This window comes from Nansenia antarctica, assembly GCF_963989245.1.
Source record: "Nansenia antarctica genome assembly, chromosome: 7".
NCBI classification, from domain to species: Eukaryota; Metazoa; Chordata; class Actinopteri; order Argentiniformes; family Microstomatidae; genus Nansenia; species Nansenia antarctica.
Window position 1 is genome coordinate 8,921,652 of NC_137677.1, and position 17,719 is coordinate 8,939,370.

A 17,719-nucleotide genomic window follows, 5' to 3' on the forward strand; every position below is an offset into this window, starting at 1 on the left:
TGCACACACAATCATCGTAGGACGCGAGCATGATATCTATAGCTGAGGTTGTAACTCATGCCTGTTCGGGTTTCACAAATCATCTTTTTTGGGGACAGGAAACTGAAATTGAAAAGCGGACAGTTTCTCAGTTTGTGTTGGTGTGTGTGTGTGTGTGTGTGTGTGTGTGTGTGTGTGTGTGTGTGTGTGTGTGTGTGTGGTTTTCAATTGCTGTGCCCAATGTACAATAATATGGAGTGCTTCATTGTTTAATTACTTTCCCTTATTTTGCTGGGATAATAAGTTCTCTTGGAAGTGGATTTGGAATCTGGCTCAGGTGAACCTTAGGAAATTGGTCTCAATGGGCAATGTCTAGATTGTATTTCACAGGCTGACAGTTTATGGGCAAAATATGGAGCCTGTTAGCAAAACAAACCCCCCCAAAGTAAACCCCCTCCAAGTGGAGATTGTCAAAGCCAGGAGTAGGCCTATAGGAGAAAAGAGGCTGAGAACAGAGGACAATCAAAGGCTGTTATTTTAATCTGCCCTGCCTCAGAGATTAGCAGACCACATTGTTTTAATTGTTTTAACGGGAGGGAATGAAACGCTCGCTTATTGAGGGGGGATCCTTGGCGTAAATCTCCCAAGTTCAATAGTTTCAAAAACTTGAGCCCTTAGACCCCCCCCCCCTCTTTTCCCTCATTCCACCTAATCCCGGCTAATACCTTCTTTCTATTGGCTAATGGTTGAGGGGAGCTGGAGTAAATGCTTCTTAAATAGTCGTGGGTGAGAATGGTCTTGGGAGAATTAGATCCATGCCATGACAAAGAGTCGGCGGCGTACCCGAGGATAAGGCCTGCATTTCGAGAGTGTTGGACTGTAAATCAGCAGGTGGACCTTTTTGCGTAAAAACGCATCGTTTGTGTTTCTGCAGTTTTTAGGATTTCCACTTCCAGGTAGGCTAAAATAATTGGATGCTGCTGAAACTTTAATGATCACTTTAACTCATAACTTGTTTAAAAAACATATTTTGATGTATTTAGGTTCGCCTATAGGCTATGGCGCAGACTATTAAGGGAATTGAGTTCTCCTGTGAATAATCCTCTATCGTAACAATAATAACAGGGTTGTTATTTTCTTCTTTCTTTCGTTCTTATACTTTTTTTTGGGTTATTTGTTTTTTGGGGGGCGAGGTCAGATCCTCTGAATCCAATGTCTGAATAGGTCTGAAACAGCGCAAAGCGTTTAAATCATTCGTTTAAATCGGCTGTTTTCCAAATTAGCCTACAGGTATTATTGTCTAAAATGGATCACTCTATAATGAAGCCAATCTTTTCTTTACATTTAGCATCACTATGAATACCTTGAATTTCTGCGGGGGAACAAACAGCGTTTATCCGCTGCATCGGGTCAACTCCGTGTTTTACGACCTTCACCACCAGATGGCAGCAGAGCAGTACCAAGTGTATTCCTCGGGCAGCCCCTCCTCGATGCATACTTTCTCTGTTGCTGAAAGACTAGCAGGTAATAAACATGCTATAGTACTATGTAATAGGCCTACATGCACAATATGGTATGGGCAAAAAAGAAGAAAAAAAGAGTTCAAATAGTACAGGTTAAACCACTTCTGGCTTGCAGGCAATCACACAAAGTACAGAACATCTCATTAAAAAGTGAACACACAAGATGCCTATCTAGGCCTGGCCTCAGAGCACCTCTCCAGAGGGGAACTTTGGCAAACTATCTTCCTGCGTGGGCTGACTGTATCATCACATCACGTCTTGTGGTGGGCTTCTCTTTCTGTCCCGTTAGAGTTGATTCTGGAGGCGCGCTATGGGAACCAGCAGAAGCAGAGGCGCAGCCGCACTGCCTTCACCGTGTCTCAGCTACAGGCTCTGGAGAAAGCCTTCCAGCAGACCCAGTACCCAGATGTGGGCATGAGAGAGAGACTGGCTGTCTGTGTCAACCTGCCGGAGGCTCGCATTCAGGTCAGCCAAGGCTGCTCTTCAGAGAGAACCAGACTGCCGATATACTCATACATTAATTCATCAGAATAGCTGTTTTGGGGAAGCTGTGGCATTTTTATTTTCTCATTTAACCTGTAGTTATTCAGCTTAGTCTTGTTCTGGTAAAAATGGATTCGACAAAAGAAGCCAGACAGCAAATACAGACAAACAAACACATACATTACAAGACAGTGCATTACATTTCACATTCACGTGCCTAATTACAATCACATTCATCAATAGCATGTGAATTAACCAGCTATGCTCAAGATGGCGGCGCCTCATAAGTCATTTGGTATCTTGATGCACTGCCAATGTTGAGGAACCAAAGCCAATCCATTTTTCACTCTTGTGTATTTGTGTACATGTAACGAAAGCGATTCTGATTCTGATTCACGTACAATACCTTGTACAATACATCATCGTTCAATATCAATATTTACGAGATAGATACTTCAACTCCCTTCACTAATAGGGATTATGATTTGCTCCTCCAGGTGTGGTTCAAGAACAGAAGAGCAAAGTTCCGGAAGGGTCAGCGGTGTTCTCCTCTGTCCAGGGAGCACAGCCTGGACGAACCCCATCGGAGCACGGCAGGAAGAGAGGAGATCAGGAGCCAGGACAACAAGGACTCCAAAACACAAAGCGAAATCCCTCCGCTCAGGGACACCAATGACGCTCCCACGCTCTGTTTTCCTGGAGACCCTCCTGCTGTTTCTCAGTCCCACTCCCACTCCAGACTGCATTCTCCCCCAGTGTTTCCTTTTGTGGGCGGCGGGGAACAGTACAACCTTCCACACCACCAGGCTCTAGGGATGCTGTCGGCCGGCCTCCATTTCACCCCGGCGTTCTGGCCTCTCCTACAGCAACACGGCCCTGCCTTAGGCGTCGCCCCGCCGCTGGGTAAAAACTGTAGCTTCTCCCTTCAGACTAGCTGTTCTAGTAAAGCTGTACTGCATCCGAACCTCGGTCTGTAACTACGAGTTACCACTCTCTAGCGTGGCAACGACTCTTCAAAACGACAACACTCGTGCTGAGTGTGCTGACAAAAGGGACTCAGAAAGAAAAGCGGAGGACATTGGTTCAACTGGGTTATGGTCACATTAAACACGGTGGTTTGATTCTTCTCTGTACAACTGTTTGGGACATGAGGAACCTGTGCGAATTGTCTTAGTTGAACTCAAGTCCGTAGATGATTTTGTTTGATTAAGAACCACTCTCTTTTTGTACACTACTCTGTAGCACAAATAATATTGTTTTTTTGTGTGACATTTGTGGTAATGACTGTGTTTTGTTGAGTACAATGTGTTGTTGTGAACATGAATCACTGGACAGGCTGGTACACAGTACATTTGCATAGAGATATTACTGTGCCAGCTTTCACTCACGCACTTAGAACAAAAGATAATTGGTTTGGTTGTTGGCACTTTCTTTTATTTAAAACCAAACATCCATTTGTTCAAAACCCAAGATCACATCAAATTCATCAGATAACCAATGAAAAGTCTAATGGCAACAACAACAACAACAACAACAACAGCCTTTTTTGGAACACTTTAGGTTGATCTTATACCAGTGCAGTGTTCTTTCATAGAACAGAGAAATCTGAGAGGACCGTCTATCTTTAGATCCTGCTCAAATGATGGTTATACTGACACAACACAATCAGAATTCAACAGGGATATGTAATAAAATGATTGAATTGAATGAAAACATTTCTCTTTGTTGTGTTCTTTTGTGAACAACAGATACATACAGTATAGATGATCAGTAACAACACAGGCACTCTTTTTTTCTTTTCTTCAGATTTTATCCCTTTTTCACCCAATTTGGTATCCAATTGAACCCAACCTAGCATCCAATTATCCCCTGCCTATTGCGTAGGACCCGCCGCCCGACCCCGTAGCCGGCAGCCCCAGAGGATATCGCCAGGCAGACTAGCTGACTGGCTCCTCGAGCCCGACACCGTTATTCCGGCACCCAGGGGGCGGTGTTGCGCGACGGATCCTTGTCCGGAAATAGTCCTATACCGCCCTCGGGAGCGGCCGCTCAATATGCCGCTCCCTGTGAGCCCTGGCCATATCCGGGTCTGGCGAGACCGGTAACACAGGCACTCTTATCCAGAGAAACTACTCTAGGCTTCAGCCTGTGACTTCCCCAAGGAGGTGAATATGTTAGCCTATTGGTGAATGGATAGGCCCTATTGCAAGCAAATAACTTCAGAAGTAAATAGTCATAATAACATTCACATTGTTAATTAAGTAACATGGATGTTTGGCACAAACTACAGTTAGACGGTATAGTAGAGCTGTCACTGGTGATGGTGGGAGCCCGGAAAGAGTCAGCGGTATGGGGAACATAGATGGGGAACATAGATGTGGTTTGGGTCTTAGGGCCAAATCGATGACGCAGACTGATAGCCAGGATGGAGTCAGTGGTAAGGCCAGGATGGAGTGTAAAGGATGTGCACATTTACCCGGGTGTGGGGAGTTGACCAGAGGAAGTCGGTCAGAATGGTGACACAATGGTGACACAAGCCTACAGTTGGGCCTAAAGCAAACAAAAACAAGAGTACTGCAATGTGTACCCAATTGTTGACCAATCAAAATTAGGCTGGAGAAAGAAAGAAAAAAATAAACATGACAGACAGTGATGACATTTCAAAAAGTGATCATGCAAAAATGTGTGCAAAATAGATAGAGGTAAATGTGTTGCCCCTCTAAAGATGAACCCTAAGTATGTCAAGGAACATTGTGCAGCTGATATGTTCTGTACTTGTTTTTAATTGCCTAAATCTAAATTGGTAAAGGAAACGAAACTACAGTAGTTTAACTGCGTAACGACTACCAGAGAGGCCAGTAGAGTTGAGCCACATTCTCCAAGCCAAGATGCGTGAGTTTGTCAGCGTGTGTGCAGCGGTGAGAGAGGAGGGTGACGCTGAGCGCTGGTCGGGCTGGGGAGGCTTAAAGAGACAAGACCTTAACGAGGGAGAGACGAGATGAAATCGAAAAAATACACCTAATCACAGGAAACATGTCGCATTGAAAATACACCATTTCAGGTAAAAAAAAACAACGTTTTTCTATCACGATCATACGATCTGAATCGTAGGGTGTTTTCTCGAAGGCGAGCTGGTAAATTAACACTATCGCTAAAGCTAACGTGAGCTAAGCTAACGAACGTATCGGACGAAAGAAACGAAGCCTGGATGTTTCGGGTTGTGGAGGATTAAGGAGTTGCCCGGGGTTGGTGTTGTTATGGTTGAGATCGGAAAACAAACGCAGCTTCGTGTAGTTATTTTTTAGGTGAAGTATGAAAGCACTTGTTTGTTTAAATCGCATTGCCTTAGTCCGAACAAAACAAGGCGTTTTGTTGTTATGCATAAATGTATTGATTAATGTCGCCAGAATTAAGGTTATAAATAAATGCCAATGAATATTTTATATTCTTAGTCCAGTTTTAACTTGTTCTAACACATCCAGGGACTGCGAGAGAGTGTGTGTGAGTGTGTCAGGGAGGCGCGAGGCGTAGGCCGAGACATTCTCAATCATCCATCGCTTGGCAACGATTTAAGTCGCTCGCTTATTGATAAACCGGTGAGATATTTCGCGGTTACGCCACATTAACATATCAACATCTGAGCTAGCTAACTTCAGTCTGCTTAGCTAAGCTACTTCGTTATTCGCCAGCTAACGTTAGTTAGCAGAGTCCGTCTGAGAGGGTTTTGGTCGTGTTTCGTGTTTCCGAACCCACCGGATTGACTGAATATAACTACCAGGACCTTCGGGGATAAGTTGTGCTTATCAACACATAGAAACGACATTCACTAGCAAATGTAGGTGTTGTCAACTAACTGTACTGTTTTTTTTTTCCACTGAAGTGACAGCTGCTTATAGTAGCTATCTAGCTTTGCTTGTGTGGTGCTAATATAAACCGTGCTATGCTAAAGAAGCTAAGCTAGCACACAAACTGTGAGTGCGGGGGGGTATTCCATCAACGTCGCTAAAGGAAAAATCTGGTCTTGTTTCGATAAGTCTCGCGAGACTTCAAAAAAAATAGCCAGGCTTATTTCGATAAATATCGCGAGATATATCAAAATAAGCCTAGATTTTCCTTTCGCAACGTTGGTGGAATACCCCCCCGGGAGGAGAATGTAGCTAAAAGCAGCCTAGCCTGGACGTTTGTGAGGCCTTCAGCTGCCAGTCGGCTTATTAGCTAACTTTAGCTGGCTTGTTAATGCTTCGTACTTACAATACACTCTTTTTTTGTGTCACGAAAAAAAGTAAACATTTTTGCAAACATAAACAATAATGTAAAGCTATGGAATTTGCGTATAGCGAACGGGGCTAGTCAAGCTAAGCTAAATAGTAAAGATTTGCCAAGCAAACATTCGGCCGTTGGCTTCTCAAATGGCTCCCAGTAACACAACAAGGCTGGGAGTCACTCAGCTCCATTGAAAAAGCGTCTAAAACCATGACAGACTGGTGCAGCCACCCTGAAAGTTGAAATGAAGAAATCCACCAAGCTAGACAACTAAATAGGAAGTGGGGTTGCAAGAGCAATTCCTTTAACAATTGTTTATTTTGTAAATAACAATAATACTGTATTATTGTGGCTACATAGTCGACGCATATGAAATACTGCACGGTTCTAATGTCATCTCATTTTGACACCTTGTCTTGTGCCCATTGTTAATTAATACGCTCTCCCATTTCCATTCTCATTTCCCACCGTCTCTTTGTAAAGTAGGCATATCATTCTGTGAGAGGAAGAAAATAACATTTTGGCATGGTGCCCTGCCCTCTCTCAATGTTGTGGTGGATTACATTTAGCAAGTACAGTAATGTGTTTGTCCATTTCATTGATTGTGCTTGTTGTCTAATAACTGTCTTCCAAACTTGTATGGTAAGTGTTCAACATGTGACGACCAGCTACAAGGAAGATGCAGTGATTTAATGATTGACCTTATATCTGGCCTGAACATTTCAAAGGAACACCACACACGTACACACACACGTACACACACACACACACACACACACACACACACACACACACACACACACACACACACGTACACACACACAGCTTATCATACTTGTGCTCAGGTATCAACTCACCGGTGTTACCTGTACACTTAAGCATACAGTAACTCATAGATTGGTTTAGCTAGCTCAATATAACTGGTAATTTGGGAAATATGTCTCTAACTTCATACTGAAGTGGTTAGACAATTACAGATTGATGTTGTAAAGCAGTTTGTAAATGCCATGCATGATTGATTTGGTCACACATTACAGTAAGTAGTTCCCATACCTGTGTAGTTAGTTACTCTTTAATTAGCCTACAATAGTAGTTACACTATTCTATTAAGATGTTAATGTTAATAATACAATGTTGTTACTAGAGTAAGTACAGGTATAGGTTAGGGGCAACTAAAAGTCAAGTGTTACCCATGACTTCAATCATGGATATTGTAGTAATACATTAAGTAATTACAGTAATTCCCTCCATTTCAAACCATCCCGTTACCCTATGAGGCAAATCTGTGTTTCCCAGGCTATGATGAGGAGAGGCATTTTGGCTACCATTGATCAGTTTAAGTGCATTTCCTGAGGAAAGTATAGCCGCCTGCCGATATTGCCTGCATTACCTGCCCTCCTCCACGAGTATCAGCAACATCACAGGGTCCCAAAGGGAAGAGAGGGAGGAAAGCTGGGCCTCGGGTCGTACAGAAACCTCTGTGTGTGCTATTAACTATTCAAAGCCAAATTACACTACCAGCGAAAACTGATATGATGCTCTTGTGTGTGATTGTGCCAGGGCCAGGGCTTGAATTTGTCCATGAAATGCCCTTAAATGGGCCACTTATGACAGCCTTGATGGCTAGCCTACATGTGAGGTGAGGACTGCCTCTTGTCTGAAGCCGTTGCCCAATAGTGTTTTTATGACATCCAGGAAAGAAAATGTGGCTCTGAACACAACCATCTAGTGTGTAAGGTTTCCACCCGTATTGATTTATTTATTGAGTTCACTGTATGCTTGTCTGAATCTCTCTTCTCTTCTTTAGTCAGGAACACTAAGAATATTCTGTACAGAATATTACAGACTACAGAGAGCAGCATTTTGAATCTGATAGTATTTATCATGACATGCATCTTCTAACTCATTTCAGTTAAGGTGTTTCACAAAGGCTGATAAGAAGTTCTGTCATGTAGCTTATCCCATAGCCAATGAATTCAGTAACATTTGAGATCAACATCTAATATTGTTCATTTATGTCTTTCAGACATCCAGTTGAGTCCGAGATCTACTGCAGTGTCTCCTCCTCCTCATCGACACCGCCTCCACCACAGACTCCTTCGCCGTGGCAGTGCAACATGGAGAAGGCCTGCTGTATTACCAAAGAGTGACCAGAAGGAAGCAATGAGGGGCTCCGGGGGAAGTTGCCAAGCTGCACTGTGGATCCAGTAGCCGGGCTTCTGAGTGGCTGTTTATGAGCGTGTTTCTGTATGTGTGTGGGCGCCCGCTAGCACAACCTGCCCACTTCAGGCAGGGACATGCTACTCTGAGACTGGAGTTGGAGAAGCCAAGAAGAAAGGAGTCCACCTCCGTAAACGAGGAACAAGAAGAAAGGAGAGGAAAGCACTCGATACACGCTTGTCTGATAGACTTGCTGGGTGTTCCTGCAGCAGTTTTACTCCTGTGAAACGGTCTTTTGATACACACTGCACATTTCGACACACCTCTGCTTGTGTTTTGTGTTGCCTCCCTCCCCCTGAAGAGTCGGTGTAGTTGTTTTGGATTGGAGCCTCTGTGGTTTGCATGGCCGGGGAATAATCGTGGAGAGGCCAGGGTACCACAAGCTTATGGATTTTGATAAGAAAGGGGGTAAGGGAGAGACAGAGGAAGGGAAAAAGATGTCTAAGGCGGCGGGCAGCAGGACTGGACATGGGGGCCGGAGTACAGGGACCAACTCGGGGGTCCTCATGGTCGGCCCCAACTTCCGCGTTGGGAAAAAGATCGGCTGCGGCAATTTCGGAGAGCTGCGGCTGGGGAAGAACCTCTACACCAACGAATATGTGGCCATCAAATTGGTAAGAACGACCTGTTCCAGGAAATGACATGGTTGCCATAACCCATGTTTCTGTTTTGTGTATATGGACCGTTATATACATCTCCTTTATCTTCACCTGTCAAATTACACACAGTACAGTCTCCCCCTCCACCTCAACATTTCTAGACCTTTTCTCTGTAACCCAATTACTGGTGCCTGTGGTTAGTTTTGTGAAGGCGTTGTCCGGTGTTTTTTTGTTTTAACTCTCAATTAGTCCAGGTGTGTAATTTCATTACTAAAATAGGCTAAGTTATAATGGAGTTAATCCAGTTTCCAATTACAGCAGCACGCCAAGCACTGTTGATTGTGACCTTAAAGAGACAGGAAGCATCTCAACGCCCCCGACTCCCTGATACGCACGCACCCCCCAATGTATACATTTCCTCATACCTGTATTTGTACTGTTAATGTTAATTAACAATGTATAGGCTAGTTGATGACCAGGCTCCAGATGTACTTCTCAAAGAAAGAAAGAGAGAGAGAGAGAGAGAGAGAGAGAGAGAGAAGAATCAACTTCCCAGGTCATGACATGCACGTCACAGAAACGCCCACAAGAACTCCTTCAGAGAGTCTGGGGAGTTGGGTTGCGCAACATTTCTGTGAGACCAAAACAGACTAACTAACAGCAGGCTACAGTTCAGTGCTTATGTCTGTAGGCAGAGAGCTCTTGCTTTATTACCTTGTAGGAGAAACTGAAATTCAGACCGAACCGACCAACCTTGAGGGATTGAAAATCAAGATGTGGGCCTGCTTGTGTAGCATGCAGAGACGGGGCTTGGGAAGCCACATGCAGTGGTTTTGAGGCCTGTTTAGTTTTCAGATCAGTTGAGGGAAGTGAGCCAGAGAAGAGACTGAGCTCTTCACAAGCTTCCTCTGCAATATTTTAGGGTAGCTTAGTTTCTGTTTTCCTCCCCCTCCAGTTTCTGTTTTTCCTTCGTCTCCCTGTTCTCTGATGTAAGCCCTGACCTGAACAGAGCTCACTGTCGACTCTTATTTTCGATGCAGGTATAAGACCTAGTTTTGTTATGTTTTAAAGGGGTCATTTAAAAGTTGCTAACACGAAGAAAGTCTTTGTCTTTCTGACAAAACACCTCCTCCTACTGTGCCCGGTTAAAAAAAAAAAAGAAGTCGTCATCGCAAGATAGCGGCGGCACAAACCCGGCTTGGCGTCACCAGCTCCACAGCCACACTGAACCGTGTATGATTATCTGTACATTTGTATCTTGCAGGGAGGTCATTATCTCCCGAGTACGCATATATTGAAGGCTTTGCTAACCACACGAAAGCAGGGGTTATGTAGGCCTTAGTCGTGCTGTAATTTCATGTCTTTTTTTTTTTTTCCTCTTCGGAAATCCTCAGTTGCGCTGCTGGTTCTCCATGTCTCTGTGAAACATCCCCATCTGTTTGGGTATTTTTATCCACATGATGTCCAGTTATATCCGGCTCTGGCATTATGTTCATGTAACATTGCTTGATCTTGTGGCCTGTTAGCCCACTAGGAGGAGTTATACTGAAAGTGATCCACAGAAATGTGTGTTTTTAATGGTGGTTAGTCAAGTTGCTAGCTACAGTACTCCCCACAACATTAATCAGGTTAATGGCATGGTGTCCTATCGATTCGGTGTCTTTAGCTGGCAACGTAGGCCTTTTTCAGCCCCCGGCAACTGATAAAAGTGTCACAGAACAGTTTTTTTTTCTTTTGGGTGTCACCACCACACTCGTTGTTTTCTAAAGGCTGTCCAGGAAATGCACCGAGACTGGGGCTGGTTTTGGAGCTCTTTCCTCTACCTCCGATGTCAGCTATATGAGGCCCCATGAGGCATATGAGCACACAGCCCTGGGTGCTGCTCTCAGATCCCATGACTGACCTCTCCAGTCTGGCGCAGCTGTCCACATGTGTCTGTCTTTCCCCGATCACTCACACCAAGGCCCTTGGATTAGCCCACTGAAAGGTATACAGCGCGTTATGGCCTCTGTTTCTGTTTGACAGTGTAAGACCTCTAGAGCTCTTTCTGTGCGGTGTTCTTTTCCCCTGCCCTTCCTCATGCGCGACTTGCACTGTGCCCTGGGGCGGTGCCGTGTTGCACCTGGGACAAAGGTGAACAGCCATTGTCACCCTCCTCAGACATGTGAGCTGCGGAGAATGCGACATAGTCACCAGAGTATCTGGAACTGCACTGCACGTTCCTGCAAAAAAGAAGAAAAAAAAGAAACCTAGGAGGAACTGCTGAGCGCTGAAAGGTTGTCTTTGTTAGCCAGCCTTGTCGACACACAGTGGTCCAGTCTTTGGTTCAGCTGTGCGCGTTCTCACACTGACAAACCCCCCTGTGATGGCAGCTAGCGCCCGGTCCTGTACGTACACTAGGCCTTACACCCTGGAGGGATCCCAGGCCTTAGAGAAACAACATCTCAATGACAGACCATCACTCCCTTTTTAAACCATGCTTCTGCCCTCCGCTTTGTGACAGATTTTTTTGGGGGGATACCACCTGTCGGTAAAGATTATTCTGTTCTGTATCAATTCGACTTTTTCCAATCATGTTTTTATCCCTTGTTCTCTTTTGCTACTGCTCATCAGGCTGATCTCACTGAAATCCCTCTACGTGCTGAAACCTCTTCTCTCCCTCTCTCTCAATCCCCATCCTCTCATTCTCAAACTCTCTCTCCCTCTCCACCCCCCTGTTTATGTCTGCCAATCTCTCCTGACACCCTGCCCTGCCTTTTGGGCCTCACACAATAAAGGTCATCAATACCCTGTTGATCCCTCAGTCCAATTGCCCTTTATGTGCAGATAAGAGATCCTTCCCCCAATACATAAACATACACACACACACACACACACACACACACACACACACACACACACACACACACCCAACAGGCTAAGAGCTACATTAAATGTTTTGAAAATAGAAGTCAGTGCCAATACATTGATCTTAATAGACAGGCAAGGGTTTCAATCATTAGCCCAAGTCTTTCATTTTCCTCTCCTGTACACAGTCATTTATTGACAAATGGAGATATGGAGGAGGAGCGGGGGGGGGGGGGTTAAACGTGCCACCAATGACACTCGTGGTCTTAAACCAGTAGTGTGCTGGTGGGCGGAACCAGCCGGTGACAGTGATGGACAGTCTTTGCTTGCACTGGCAATAAGTCACGGCTGTCGATAGAGAGTGATAAGTGAATTGCACCAACATGGAGGCCTGGCTAGAAGATTACCCTACTTTTTGCTACCTTAACTGTACATAGCTCATAACTGTATGTAGCTCATAACTAGGGGTGTAACGGATCACCTAACTCACGGATCGGATCGTGTCACGGATTTTGAGTCACGGATCGGATCATTTTTCGGATCAACACAAAACAAAAAAACAACATTCAAGATGTCAAAACTGATATATATATCACATATATATATAACATCTATATATAACAACATATATATAACAACATATATATAACATCACTGCTGCAAAGTAACAGAGTACTTTTTTTGTGTGTTTACACAATCACCCAGGCTGCTTAGCGGGTGATATGACGTGATATAATTGGGACAGAGATGAGTGAATGAATGTTGTTGTCAACTCAGTACACATGCAGAGAGTGAGAATAAAGCGCACATGATTGTTTTTCTACCGGTTACATTTGAATGAATGAATGGTCTTTATTGTCATTGCTACAGTACAGGTACCAAACAACGAAATTTAGGAGGGGTGGCTCCCCTGGTGTTAGGAAAGAAAATAAAAATTGATCCGCGGTACACATGCGTTCCGAACCGTGGAGGGCGATCCGAACGGATCACGGATTATCCGTGATCCGTTACACCCCTACTCATAACTGTACGTAGCTCATAACTGTACATAGCTCATAACTGTACATAGCTCATAACTAAACTGATACTACCTCTGCACATCATACTGTGTATTGCACACTTACATATCACTATCATTGTCATCGTTTTATTTATATCATGTTCTTGTATCACTATTTGCACTTTTGGTTAGATGCTAAACTGCATTTTGTTGTATAGTGTGCTCTGCGATCACAATAAAGAATCTTGAATCATATCTAATCTAATCTAATCTGCTGCTCAAGAGGTGGCTGATATTGGAATGACCTTCTTGTGCTCAGAGCTAGGTATGTGAGAATAGAGACACCTACTGTAGGTGTAAGACACGAGGTGGGGCGGGCCAGGGGTGGGGTGGGGAGGGTTTGGGGTGGAGGTGGTGGTGCAGAAGCCGCTAGCATGTGAGGAGCTCGATTTGTGGTCAACCACGCGCATTTTCATGGCGACAGAAACCAGAGTCGCTGTTTCCTCTCTTCCTTCTCGCTGAACCAGGAGCGGCTCTTATTGCAGAACTACCTCAGCAGCTTGTGGCGGTGGTCCCGGGTGTGAAAGTAGAAAGTCGAGAAAAAAAAGGAGAAAAAGCTTCCGTCAGCAATGTTTTCCAGGAGCGAAACTGACTGATAGTGTTGGTGGAGGGGGGAAGATAACCCTGTGATGTCAACAACAACATGTGAAAGCCTGCTTTTAGCCAACGAGCTATTGGCTTAATGAATCAACACGCGAATCAAAGCTGCAAGCCTGCCTGCCTGCCTGCCTGGCTCCGGGGGATGATTTAGAGTGTGGCCTTTAAAGCACTGCAACTGGATGATGATGACGTAAGGAGAGGCAGAGCGCCAGAGCGGACCCAGGTATCCAGAGCCCTGTTAATGGGTCCTACTGTACGGGCCCCTTGGAATGACAGTAGTCCTGCATTGCCACATTGTTCCGTGGTCGTCGGCTGACGGAAGGAGGCCTCCGCCCTCCGGCTCGTGTCATAGGCAGAGCGGAGCCGGCCTGTGTCACTGGTACCAGTGTTCTCTGTGGCCTGGAGGGGGGACGGGCGGACTCCGGGGGGGGGGGGGGGGCAGCTGAGGCGGACATGTTTGAACTGAAGGCAGCGCTGCGATCACGCGGGGCCGGGGGGGGCAGCTGCCGCCTCCATCTGGGGCCTGAAATCTGATCTGAAACGGGAGAGGAGGGGCTGGACTCAGGCCAGCTGTTGCTCTCTCACATTGCCTCTTCCTCCTCCTCCACACCTCTGGCCATAAAGTCTCCCCTCACCACCACCTCCTCCCCTCCCCCGGTGACTATTATTATAGCTTCACCCATCCCCCCGCCCCCCCTCACCCTCCTTTACAACTCCTTTCCTTATGCAGGTTGGCCCCTGAGTGTATAGGCATGCGCTTTTTCTGCCCGGTCGTTTGATCCGTCCATGTCTGAAATTAGAGAAACCACGTCTTTCAGCCGCATTTCGTGTTGTTGTTGATTATTCCGGCCTAACTAGAGCAGCGTCAGGCTCTAATCCTGCGAGCCCGGGTGGCGCTCCTCTCCCCCGTACAGACGGGGAGCAGCCTGCCTGGTATCGGCAGGGCGGCCCAGATACAGATTGCACAGTGGTGTGCTTGTCCTCCATCGTCAGGTCTTACGTCATCGCTGCTGTCGCGTCTGTCGTAATATGCTGTATTACAGGGAGGTTCCTGGAAGGGGTCAGAGGGCAATCTGGTCTGTGGGCATATTACCGTCTGTGTCCAGGAAAGCCAGTCGTCCGTCCGTCCATCCTTCCATCCCTCCCTCCCTCCACAGGCAGGGTCGGGCCTGCGCTCTGTTAGCTGTGATGCAATGATGGATCCGATTTTAGATTAGGCGAGATCAGATGCATCTAGCCATATAATCCATCCACCCCAGAGGTGAAACAGTGTTCGTACAAACAATCTCCCGGGGTGAAAACTGTAATGGATCAGATCTACCGTGTGATACAACGGGATGTTTACCCCGGCCGAAAGCGTCTTTCTCAGAAGTGAAAGTGCAAACCTGGTGTCAGGGAAGCTTGACATGGCGGGGGGGGGGGTCAAACCCTCATTCCGACTCGACTCGATTGGGATACAACTCTTTTGTTGTGGTGTTTTGAGAGCGTGTGGTGTGGTGGTGGCGGCAGCTGAGCTGGAGAGCAGGCTGTGGGAGCAGCAGGTCAGACAGTGAAGCTCTTCTGGCCTGCAGGTCAGCTGCCTCAGACACCCCAACCCTAACCCTCAGCCCCCTGGTCACAAATCCCACACTTGTCATAAATCCGAAAGTGTCCGCATGCTTGGCAAGACCGATCAGGTCTAAAAGTGTCCTGATCATCGTTAGCCAAGTACTACTACTGTATGGGAAGGGTGTGCCAAATATTTCTAAAAATAAATAATCATATTTTTTGCCGTAACAGACATTTCCGAACCACTGTCTGTATTGGGTTTCCGTCACAATTGTGTCCAGCCCGTCTTTGGTTTGAAGCCCCCCCGGTCTCGGGTCCAGCTCATTTCTGGTTCTAGGAACTGTTCATTTGCTTTCATGGAAGTCCATTAGGGCCTGTGCTTTCCAAACGTTCAAAGTAAAGGGCTTAATCTTATTAGAATATCAGGTTTGAGTGAATAACATGTAACTCTACAGTATGTTCTGCACACAACTCCTTTTCGGACAGCTCATTTCCTGAAAAGAGTGGCTGTATCCTATGGGGGCGTCGTAAAACGCTTCAGGTTGCATCTGTGCTTAAGCGCATTCGTTCCACCCGAGTAAAGTAAAAAAAATTAAAGGATTACGTTTGTAATGATTCGAGCGAGAGGTCAGGAGCAACGCATTATGTTTGGAAAGGGTTTGAGGGCGGAGTGGGGAGTGATGTAATGTGCAGAGGGAGGCCTAGTGAGTGATGGAGTGGATGAAACCTTTTACATGGAAAAATAGCGTGGACATTTTCCCTGGATTTTCCCAGTTATCTGCTGGGATGAGTTGAATCCAAGCACGTAAAGCTGCCATAAGCCTCAGTTTTCCACTGTAAGCGTTTTGGAAAGGGGCTCCTGTGGTTTTATGCCATCTGTTTTGTTATTCATTATTTATATGTCTTTCCCACGGACACACTCCTCCCCAGTGGCCCAGTGGTACCAAGTCACGTTCAGAGTGCGGGTGGGGGCGAGGGGGGTTGGTGGGGTGTGGGTGATGTCACAATGCCCTGCCCTGCCCTGCCCCTGCCCAGCCCGGCCTTTACTCCCTGCCTGGTCATGTGACCCGATTGTCCCGCTTGGGTCCACTGGCAGTCTTGTTTTCTCCTCATCTTCCTGTACACTTAATATGGGTGAGAAGAGCCATATTAGGTAGTGGTATCGGTAGTGGTATCGGTAGTAGTAGTGGTATAGGTAGTGGTAGTGGTATCAGTAGTAGTAGTAGTGGTATAGGTAGTAGTAGTGGTAGTAGTAGTGGTATCGGTAGTGGTAGTGGTAATGGTAGTAGTAGTGGTAGTAGTGGTGGTATCGGTAGTGGTAGTGGTATCAGTAGTAGTAGTAGTGATAGTGGTATCCGTAGTGGTAGTGGTATAGGTAGTGGTATTGCTATCGGTATCGGTATTGGTATCGTTAGTGGTATTGGTATCGGTACTGGTATCGATAGGGGTAGTGGCATCGGTAGTAGGGGTGTAACGATACATCGATTCATTGACTAACGATCTGATTACATCGACGCAATGTAAAAACATCGATCTATATCGTCATCTTAAAGATACACCTTTATTTTGAAATGGCACATTCTGCGTGACTGTCACCATTTCCGTGCAGCGCGCGACTAGCAGACGTTTACACTCTCTGCTCGGTTGGGAAAACTCAACATGTTGACTGACGCTGGCTGCGTTCGTCAAACACGCTCTGGAAATCTGATCAGCACTCGCGGAACGCCTCTTGTCCAATCAAATGACTTGACGTTGAACCCAGTGTTGCGCTCCAGCGCTCTCAGAGCGAGTTGACGAACGCAGCCCACATGTTACTGACGCTGTCAGCCAGTCAAACGCGGACTCCCAAACCCCACCTCTCCTCTCCTCTCTGCTCTGAGCTGTCCTTCCAAACCCACGTTGCGCTAGCCTGCCTAGCTTAGTTAGCTAACGTTAGCTACAATAACTTTGCGAATAAAACAAACAACAAGCACCGTGTGTTCCTCACAGCCCACCACAGGGACACACATCTACCTCCACGTCCACTGGGCTGCTACAGGCCAACTAGCCGCACAGACACACATATTCACAACACTGCATGCTAACAGAAGTTAAGCTAAAGCAGCTAACGTGTGTTTTTTGGGGGGGCATGGTAGGGTCGGGTCGGGGATACAACTTATACACACAAACAGACACACGCACACAACATGATATCGCGTCATATCGATCATATCGTCATATCGAATCGAATCGAAATCGTATCGTGACTGACATTGTGATATCGTCAAACATTGTATCGTCATACAAACAAATCGATATAATATCGTATCGTGATGAAGCTGGTGATTTACACCCCTAATCGGTAGTGGTATTGGTATCGGTAGTGGTAGTGGTATCGATACTGGTTGTGGTAGTGGTATCGGTGGTGGTAGTGGTATCAATAGTGATAGTGGTATTGGTATCGGTAGTGGTATCGGTAGTGCAGGGCTCTACGCTAACCTTTTTCACTAGGAGCACATGTGCTCCTAAATGAAAAATGTTAGGGGCACACAAAGAAATTTAGGAGCACAGTGAAAAATGTAATTATACCACATTTTTATTAGTGATTTTGCCATTTT

General features: G+C 45.9%; 1 protein-coding gene across 2 annotated transcripts in view; it reads left to right on the forward strand.

Moving 5' to 3' along the window:
• Positions 1-4,968: 4,968 nt before the first annotated feature.
• Positions 4,969-17,719, forward strand: part of csnk1g2b (casein kinase 1, gamma 2b) — a 30,792-nt gene continuing 18,041 nt past the window's right edge. For both annotated transcript variants that reach the window (XM_080536195.1, XM_080536196.1), the window contains exons 1-2: positions 4,969-5,046; positions 8,275-9,082. In XM_080536195.1, the coding sequence (XP_080392321.1) occupies positions 8,855-9,082 (228 nt within the window). In that variant the 5' untranslated portion in view covers positions 4,969-5,046; positions 8,275-8,854. The remainder of the gene's footprint in view (positions 5,047-8,274; positions 9,083-17,719) is intronic.